General features: G+C 44.8%; 1 protein-coding gene across 1 annotated transcript; it reads left to right on the top strand.

The window, feature by feature from the left end:
* Positions 1-3,321: 3,321 nt before the first annotated feature.
* On the top strand, positions 3,322-8,852 carry LOC138103249 (purpurin). Its single transcript, XM_069001422.1, has 4 exons — positions 3,322-4,760; positions 6,230-6,342; positions 7,411-7,623; positions 8,803-8,852. The coding sequence occupies exons 1-4, from the start codon at positions 4,723-4,725 to the stop codon at positions 8,811-8,813; spliced, it is 375 nt and encodes a 124-aa protein (XP_068857523.1). The 5' UTR covers positions 3,322-4,722; the 3' UTR covers positions 8,814-8,852.
* Positions 8,853-9,514: the final 662 nt, after the last annotated feature.

Here is a 9,514-nt window from a genome sequence, read left to right as displayed (position 1 = left end):
GATAGGAAAGAAGATAAGATTAACCATCTCATCTGCACACCTGTTTTGCTGCAAGTCATTAGAACTACCAGTTACCCTTGTGCTGAGTTCAGTACACTGAATGGTCAAGCCACCTCTTCTACTAAAAGCCATCCAGTTTTGATGAGCAGGTCTGGAACAGGCTCTTGGGTATCTTCTTTGATAACCAAAGCCAGTAGGGCATCTTTCTTTTTATGAAATCTACTTCATGTTACATCAAATTCAACAAGCCCAGGAATATGTTTCAATGCTTTGATTCCTCCCCCTTTTTTTTTTCTATGCCCAGCACAAATGACCATAATACTGCAAAAATGAAGGTAAATTTACTTTTGTTTTCTTTTCTTCTTGCTCCAAACAGCAAATAATGCAGTGACAGATGTTATGCTCACCAACCAAAACCTTGTGCTGTGATTAGCTATTATTAGCATATGTCTAATCCCTAGGGGATTAAGTGGTTCATCTAAGCATGGCTTCGAGTGTCACCTATGTCTCACATGGACATACACTAATCTGTTTTGCTGGAAACAGATGAAGTGGTAAGTGTTTGGAAGCCTTCTAATTTACAGAAAACACTGCAGTTTGTTCTTCATCAAGTCCCCCTGTCAGGGTGGAAGAAAACACTTCATATCCAGTGTCAGTCCCTTTAAGATCTAATGGGCATCTCGCCCTGAAGTACAGTTTAAGAAGTTACTTTTTGTGCGACTCTTTAGGTGGCCAAGCAGTCCCAGTTACCATCTGTGCATTCCCGTGTGGACTTGCCCAGGCTGCCTCTGAAGACACGCAGATAGCATGAACAGGGTATGTTCAGTCACCATGCTGCATGCAAAGTACCACTGCCTCTCTCCAAAGTGTAGATGGAAGCTGCACAGAGGCCAGATCAAAGTTTCCTCTGGCAGCAAGCAAGGACAGCATTTTCCAGACAATGGCCAGCCCTAAACAAGCTGCCTGGAAAGCAACACAGTTCACACCAGCTACACAGCAAAGTTGTGTGCTTCTGTTCAGGAATTCCTGGGCAAGAGAGGGTAAGTGATCACTGGACCAAGCTCAAAACATCTAGAAGGCTTTAGCCTCACTCTGGAAGTCCAGACTGCTGGATCTGAACCAAAAGCTTCGGGACTTCCTGGGCTCACTCCACAGGAATAACAGGGTTGTCTCTAGTGGCTATGTCCAAGGCTCCCCAGCACTTAGCATCCCGTGTGAAGAGTAACTGCTAACATTGGCAACTCCTACTTGAATGTCTGAAGTCTTAGAACTCCCAGTTGAGACTGGGAGGCAGAGTACAGGAGCAGCCTTTGCATTTGGAGAAATTCTTCAGGCGCTTGAGAATGACAGCCATGGTTTGCTACCAAAAGTACTCCTCTAGCGATTTCTGCCTTCTCGTCTTTTTGTGATGTATTGTATCCCCATGAAAGGCTACTAGAATGAACATTTTAGGTAGGAGAGAGCTGTAGTATTTATGTAACTGGAAATGTTGACAAGATTAACTAGGAAAAATGTACATAAAACTGTTTCAGTGCACAGGAGAACCGACGACTCCCAAGATTTTGATACAAACATGAGGGCAAAACTGCAATTTTGCAACTTTTGTCCCCTCCCACATGTCAGTAATGCGTAATGTCTTCCTCCTCTTGCAAGGATCACCTTAATTTGATGATGCCAGTATCAAAAGAGCTAATTATGTACCTGCTCCATGCAAGTTGTCAAACTTGAGCATGTGTCTGTGCAGATGTGTGTGTATAGTCCAAGTGTCTCTCTAATTAATGCTCTGTGCTTATTCTCCTAACGTGTTAGAAGCAGAAAGACTTCAATGAGACAAAGCAGTGGTACAATCAAATCAGCAGATTTATTAGCTTTCTGGGCAGCTTTTTCCATTATGTAAAAGCTGTGTTTGTATTAGTATAGCAGTCAGACCCACCAGCGTGAGGATTACACTTGGTTTTTACATAATGGATTATCCAAGATTAAGTGTTTTATTCAGGCACATGAGCAAAAATAACCAATTAGTGACTTTGCAGATTCCTTATTTAAAGGGAGCTGGAGGACAATTGACACAAAACTCTCCTGCAGCCCAAAGATTGAAGCCCAAAGACTGAAGCAGAGTAGTCTCAAGGATCTCCAACATCTCTACTCAGCAGGTAGGTCTCTCTTCAGCAGAGGTGGATCAGACTGGCATCTCTTGCAGCAGGGAAGTGCAGCTTGCATGGCAGCAGCTAGGAACAGAGTAGCTGCTTGGGTTTTTGGGCTCTGGGTTGGTAGCTCAGCTTGGATGGTGCTGACAAGCATCAGGTAACTGTTTTATCTTGGCATCAGGACAGCTATTCAGGATCAAATACTCTGCAAGAACGTATCATGAAGGTGCTCTCTTCCCAAACTCTGAGAAACAAATATACTGGGATATGGATGAGCAGGGATACCCAAGAAGAAAAATAAAGCCATGGGCACCTAGTGGTTGTGCTGCAGTGACAGACCAAGCTTTAGCAAATTAATATTATTTGTCCTGTTTGTTGAAGGAATGGTCAGAGGACAGCCAATACCAAGGTGTACTATGCCATTAGAGTAGGCACCTAGAAAAGGCCTGTTTTGGTGATGAGAACTGGTGATAATGAACACAGATTTGATGCCTTGAAAGCAAAGTGGACATTCACTATGAAATAATTAGAAAATAACATCTTTACAATGTACAGTGCTTTACCAGAGCTCATCAGAATATTTTTCTTCCTGTGGAAACAAAATTCAAAACATTTCAATTTTTACCAATTCTTACCGACCTTATCCATAGTCTGGCTTGATTTATAATACAAAAATACCATGAACTGCATTACTACTACTGGCAAGCAAAATACTCTTGCAAAGTAATTGCCATGGATGTTGAGTTTTGGCTGCATTTAGGCACCACAATGACTCAGTATCAGTGGAAGAGTTGGTTGTCTACTTAGTATGGAAAGAAACTAGTTTTAAAATGATGGACATGCATCTGTAGCACTAGCTACCTCCACCTACTGCATGAAATAAATCCCCCATGTCTGCTTTTGTCTTGCAGAATGAAATACGCACAGTATGTTTTCCTGGCCTCGGTCTTCTATACTGTTGAATACAGCCTAGCTCAGACCTGTGCAGTGGAGTCTTTTGCTGTGAAAGACAATTTTGATCCAAAAAGGGTAATTATGGTTACTTCAATAGTACATATGAAGAAGCTTTACATATAAACTGGTTTTCCAGGTTATGAGTTTTGTTCATCTAAACAGGCTCTTCACCAAAATGTTAACTTCTTTCATAAGCTGTCTTGCAAATGCTGTTCTTGTTGTTTGCTCTCCTCAGTACTGTTTAACCTTCTGAACATGATGTTAAAACTGGTCTTGAAAGCCAGGGATGTTACTCAGTTAGAGGTCATCTTCTCTTAGCTCACCACAGCTTTGAGCTTTGAGCAGTTCCGTGAAAGAAACAATTTAGAGCCACGTCAGTGAGGAAGATCAAGCACAAGCCCTAGGGTACTTGCATCCACCACTAGTCATTCTTGGGAGTCATAGCAAACAGAAATCTTACCTAGTCTGGTATCCTGAACACTGACTCCTGTTTAGACACATTATTTGTGCTTCTGAGGAGGAAATGAGGGCTAACTTGCTGTTGGAAAGGTCAAGACATATGTGTCAGCACTGATTTTAACTATGGTCAGCAAACACTACAATTCCAGGGGCAGCTGGGATGCTGCAAACACTTTATACAAGATTGGCTTTGCTGGAAACAAACCATGTCCAGGGAAAGCTTTGGGAATATCCCACTTTTAAAAAGTCAAAGTTTTCGCTCTGGCTCCTGTATTTGGAAATTAAGGGTTTGCAGGCTTAAGCATATAACTCACCTAATAGCTTTCATTGGCTTCACTGCAGAATCAAATTTAACATAGCTAGATCCTGCTCTCCTCAGCAGTTCTACTGATAACATTAACTTTTAAGGGTCTTCCTCTCTGTCAGTCATCTGTTCAGATCTTGTTTTCATTTCACTAGATACTTCTTGTACATTTTCCAGGGGCCTTTTTTTGCATGAACATATTCGTTCTCTTAATCTCATCCAATTTCTCTCTGTTGTTACTCTCCCCAGCACACCCTCTCCTTGTTTTGAATACATGGTCATCACTTTCTGCCTTGCTGGGTAGAGCCTTTTCCCTGTCAGAGATTAGCTGTGGCCCCTGGAAGCCACAAAGATTGTCCCCAGCCAGCTTGCTACAGTCTTTGCGCCTGCAATTTGATATTGTTGAATTTGGTATGGTATTTCATGGACGAGCAGGGGCTTAAACAGGAACAGGGAAGAACCAGTCTCTCAGAAGATGTCTTAGGATGGGAGATGCTTTTGGTGTGGGGTTACTGTGACAGGAATGTCTCACTTGATGAGTACACACACACAGCAGTGCAGAGCTGCTGGACCTGCTCCCTCTGGCACAGAGGGCTCATCAGGCAGCACTGTAGGATCTGTGTGCTACATTCCCACCCAAATTCAGACTGGCATTTATCAGGCAATGGGAAGTTAGAAAGGCACTTTGATCACAAAATGGTTTTTGTGCTAATCTTGCCATGGTAATTAATCCAGATATTAACACACTTTTCATGACAGTATGCAGGAAAATGGTATGCTCTGGCCAAGAAGGATCCAGAAGGCCTTTTCCTTCAGGACAACATTTCTGCTGAATACACCGTGGAGGAAGATGGCACAATGACAGCGTCCTCCAAAGGCCGAGTGAAGCTTTTTGGGTAAGCTCTCTTGACTTTCAGCTCTAGCTGCTGCCATGAGGTACTGGATGAGGGGGACATGGATAGTGATCTATCCTGAACACACAACATTGCTGGGTTTTCTTCATTAAAAAGAGAAGTTTATCCAGGGTGTTAGTTTAGAAGCTAGAGGTTAGACACTTTTAAGTACTGAATTTCTTCTCAGCCTTGCTCAGGTTTGGGTCTATCACAAAACTACTGCGTAAAGTCGATTATTAAGTCAAATCTTGATTGATGGAATAGTTAGATAAATTAATTGCAATCAAGTAAAGGAGCTAATGAAGGCTGTGGGGCTGCAAGGGCAGGACAACCCTCACTTCACTGAGAGGTATGGGGAAGGGGAGGAGCATTACTTTCACAGATATCTCAACACAATGTTGGACAGGTTTCTGAGGAGAACATGTGGTTAACTCTTAGATGTAATTGCAATGCCTGAATGGACAGATGGCAGGAAGCTTAGAGTTTTGCCTCTTGGTCATGATTACTACAAGGAATTACAGCATGTAAAGAGATTAAATAGCTTTCTGAGTGCAGAAAAGAAAATCTGTGGCTTCCAATAGGCTAGCACTAGCAGGTTGCTATGAACCTTTGTACATCTCAACAGTGCAGCACTCCAGGATATTTTGGGAATGGGCAAATGAAGCTTTGCAGGCATGCCACACAGTGCAAGTGGGAAGATTCCCAGAAGGACTCTTCAGAAAACAAGTGGGGTCTCAAGGCTGCTGCAAATTTTATTTCTGCAAAGCCAGGATAAGGGGAAGCACAGCCTGAGCAAGGAGGGGAATGAAGACCCTTCCACTGTTTCACAAATCCAGGTAATGCTTGATGAACAGTGTTGAAATACGGGTGGCATTCAAAGCAAACAGATACCAAACAGAGAAGGGTATTGGAACAAATGGACTCCCACGGGGTGTTTCAAAGGCTGTGTGATGGCTTTTCACAAGCTTAGCAGAGGGGCTGTAACTATTACTGTGCTTGTAACAGACATCCCTGTGCTCATATTGCTGGGAAAGGTTAGACAGGGGAGACCCAACTCCCCTCCTCTGCCTGGGGCACAGCTACTGACCCCAAATGAGCCCAAATGCAGGTCAGCTCACCCTGCAGACTGCTAGCAGGGAACCAAGAAACCATGTTCATTATTGTTCTTGGTGGCTGTCTGCTTGTACAGAAATGGGTGGTAAAACACCCACCGAACTGAAGGAGGGTCAGGGCACTGCCCCAGCCACAGCGTAGCCGTACAGCAGAGTTGGGGACCAGACAGCAGCAGCAATCACCAGCGGTGACTGGGGGGTGTCGCAGATTTGCATTACTCAATGACAAACAGTGATTTTGCCTTAAGGAAAACAATGCCCATGCCTGAGGCAGCTGTGCCCAAGTCCTGAGTGAGGGACACCCATTTGAAGCTCTCATGCTGCCAAGTTTTACCTTGAGTGTTATGGATCTCATTGCAGTTTCTGGGTGATCTGTGCTGACATGGCTGCTCAGTATACGGTACCTGACCCAACCACTCCAGCAAAAATGTATATGACCTACCAGGGACTGGCCAGCTACCTCTCCAGTGGTGGTGAGTGAAATTCTCCAGCCCCTGATGCCAGTCAATTGCTTACAGCTGTCCAGATGTGTGTTTCAACATACAAGCAGGAAAAACAGTTCAGCTCAGATTGCTCCAAGTGAAGACAAAACATCCTTTTTTGGGGGCATGCTTTATCCAAGCAGTGAATTTTATGTTCACAGAAAGGGCAGGGCAGCATCCAGACACCTCCCAGAGATCCCTCTTATCCACCATGTATGTTAACATGGAGGCTCAGAGGCAGTGGGCCACATGCATGGATTTTGTACAGCCAAGTGTGGTGTTGAACCTGGGAAAGCAATACTTCCAGGGCCCCACTGTGGGCATTATATAAGTGCTGAGGTCCACCATCCTTGTACTCCTCATAGCTAAATAGAGGAGACAGGTGGACCCACAACTGCACCCCAGCAACAAGACATTTCTCCTCAGGCAGACAGAGCTGGACTCAAGAAATGGAGCTGTTAACTCAAGTCTTGCTCTCAGAAACTGCTCATGCTGAACCTCATTTATGCACCCTTCAAAGCCCACCCTTTGTGCCTGAGTCTCCCATAGCTGTGGCTCTTCAGCTGTAGAAGTTGGGGAGGACTTCAAGTGTGTAAGAAAGAAATACATTCACTTAGTACTGCCAGATAAGCCACACCAAAAAAAACTTAGTTGAGCAAGGCTAGAACACAGGAGGAATGTTTTACTGATGCTTCCTGCATAGGAGATGTAATCTGTGCTGTATGTCCTTCCTTCCACCTATGTTGCTTGACTGAGCAACATAGAGATATTTTGTCATTGAAAAGCTAAAAAATCCTAGTCCTCCTAATACTTCTAGCCTAAGAAACTAAAGGTGAAAATGCATTGAGCATCATGGGGAAAAACATGGTCTCAAGATGCCCTGTGCTTGTCCCAGTTCTTCCCTTCATAGTGTGGAGACAAGGTGGATGTGTGACATGATTATAGATCCTTTGGAAAGCTATCCTTGTCATGCGTTGAAGTTTGTCATCTCTGTGCTGAAGGATCTACCTCTGCTCTGTTTTGCCCACTGTGACAAACACATGTGTTCCGATGTTTCAGGGGACAACTACTGGGTGATTGACACCGACTATGATAACTACGCCATCACCTACGCCTGCCGCAGCCTGAAGGAGGATGGCTCCTGTGATGACGGCTATTCCCTGATCTTCTCGCGCAATCCCCGTGGCCTCCCCCCAGCCATCCAGCGCATTGTGCGCCAGAAGCAGGAAGAAATCTGCATGTCTGGCCAGTTCCAGCCTGTGCTTCAGTCAGGTACTTCGGGCTACTTAGCAAACTCACTGAGCTGTACAGTAGGTGATTGCATTTGCTTTAAATATGACAGAACCACAGCAAACTCAGTTGTTCTTTTTAGCAACTGTTTCTTAATGTTAGATCTATTCGAAAAAGAGCTACAAAGGGAAATCCATGCAAGGGCAAGAGCCTGCTACAGGCTGGTTCTGCAGCCTTAAGATTGCTACTTACAGGAATCCTGTGTGTTGAAACTGGTACGCTACCAGAAGAAGATCAGCCTTGTTACTGTAGTAGACAGGACAGGAATGGATGCAACAAGCCGGTGTTTCTGCACTTGGAAATGTGTGTCTTGGCCACTTGCATAATAGGGTCTGTGCAGTGTCCTCCACGAAAGGATGAGAAGGTGCCTCCAGGAAGGACCACACTCACACTCCTTAGTTCCATCATGACTTGTGTCCTGTGTGGTCTGAGTAGCAGGCGTGAGGGGCTCTGAGCAGCATTTCTGACTGTGTCTGCCGGCAGTGGGAGTCAACAGTTGCACCACATACATGCAAACAGACCATGTCTAAGGCTCATTTTGAGAACATTTTTCCAGAAATACAGGAATTGATCTTCTAGTTCAAATGCTGTCCATGAGATAGGCAGATACTTTTTTAGGGCTATGCTGGAGGCCGAAATTCCTCTTTGTTGGCAGTTGAGTACCCGCACCCTTCACATCCTCAATTTCAATGCCTTGCCTTGACCCTTTACTAAGCCAGGTAACACATGCATTCCGCACTGTGGGACAAGGAATGGCAGCTAAAACTTCCTGAACAGCACATCATTGTGTCAGCCAGTCCTCCACTACAGAGCAGGTACTGGCATCATCCAAGGCTGTGGCGATGGCATGGGCAGCCCTGCCCCATTCCCCTCTGTACTGCTCCCTGTAGCAGAGGGAAGGCAGCTGGTTTGCAGGGTCATGGCCAGGAACTCAGGAAAGCTGAAAGCCCATGGCTAGCTGGGAAAGGCTGCCTGAGTCTGTGCCAATAGACACAGAACAATGCAAACAGCAACTTTTGTACCCCACATCCTAGTCTTGTACCGTGATTCAGAATTACCCTAGGAAGGCTGTAACTATAGATTCACTGGAGACTAAAAGGCTGTTAAAGCACTTTGCAAATTTACTTACACAGACTAAAGTTTACTTTTCTTTCTTTGCAGGGGCCTGCTAAAAGTACACTTCTGATCCTATCCTTAAGCACAGAAACCAGACCTCTTGGTCTTGAAGTTGCCACTCAACTAACAATAAAAAAAATCATAGTATGGAATAGTGTGTTTTTCCTCAAAAACACATGAAAATATTGGGGGATCTGTAAACTGTGTGCAATATAATAGTAATATTTGAATTTTCAGTGGAATACCTAATGTAGCATTTGTCAATAAATGTTTTTGAAAAAAAGGCACCTCTGGAATTGGTTTTTATTACCTGCTGTCCTCTCTGTTGGGGAGCAGAAAGACTAAGGATGCTCACTGAGGACAGGTGAGACAGCAGCCAAGGGTGTTCCCAGCTCACACAGGGCATGTCGCTCCCCAGCAGAGGAGCAGAGCAAGGATGGTGAGAGGGGCAGGTCCCCTGACAGTGCAGGTCATCAGACAAGAGCATGGTGACAGGGCAAGTATGCTATTCACCTTGGAAGTCCAGCCAGCAAGTGAGGGCAACAAGGCACAGGGCAGGGCACAGGCACACCAGTGAGATGGCTCCAGCCAAAACCAGGACTGGAGAGCGTGTCTGAGGCAGAGCTACCTGCTGCAAGGCTCCCAAGGGGAGAACCACAAATTCAATAAAACAGATGCTACTTTCACTAACTCTGGACATTGCTTAAATGAGCAGGTGCTTGCATTTCTAATGACATTACCAGTAATTTGCTCCCCT

Source organism: Aphelocoma coerulescens (genome assembly GCF_041296385.1).
Source record: "Aphelocoma coerulescens isolate FSJ_1873_10779 chromosome Z unlocalized genomic scaffold, UR_Acoe_1.0 ChrZ, whole genome shotgun sequence".
NCBI lineage: Eukaryota > Metazoa > Chordata > Aves > Passeriformes > Corvidae > Aphelocoma > Aphelocoma coerulescens.
The sequence above is the reverse complement of the archived record's forward strand: the minus strand, read 5'-3'. Positions and strand labels throughout refer to the sequence as shown.

Bases quoted from the DNA above. Each gene is read 5' to 3' on its own strand.
- LOC138103249 (XM_069001422.1), top strand. From the start codon at position 4,723: ATGACAGCGTCCTCCAAAGGCCGAGTGAAGCTTTTTGG. The intron at 4,761-6,229 runs GTAAGCTCTCTT...ATCTCATTGCAG, and splicing joins GGCCGAGTGAAGCTTTTTGG to TTTCTGGGTGATCTGTGCTG. The intron at 6,343-7,410 runs GTGAGTGAAATT...CCGATGTTTCAG, and splicing joins CAGCTACCTCTCCAGTGGTG to GGGACAACTACTGGGTGATT.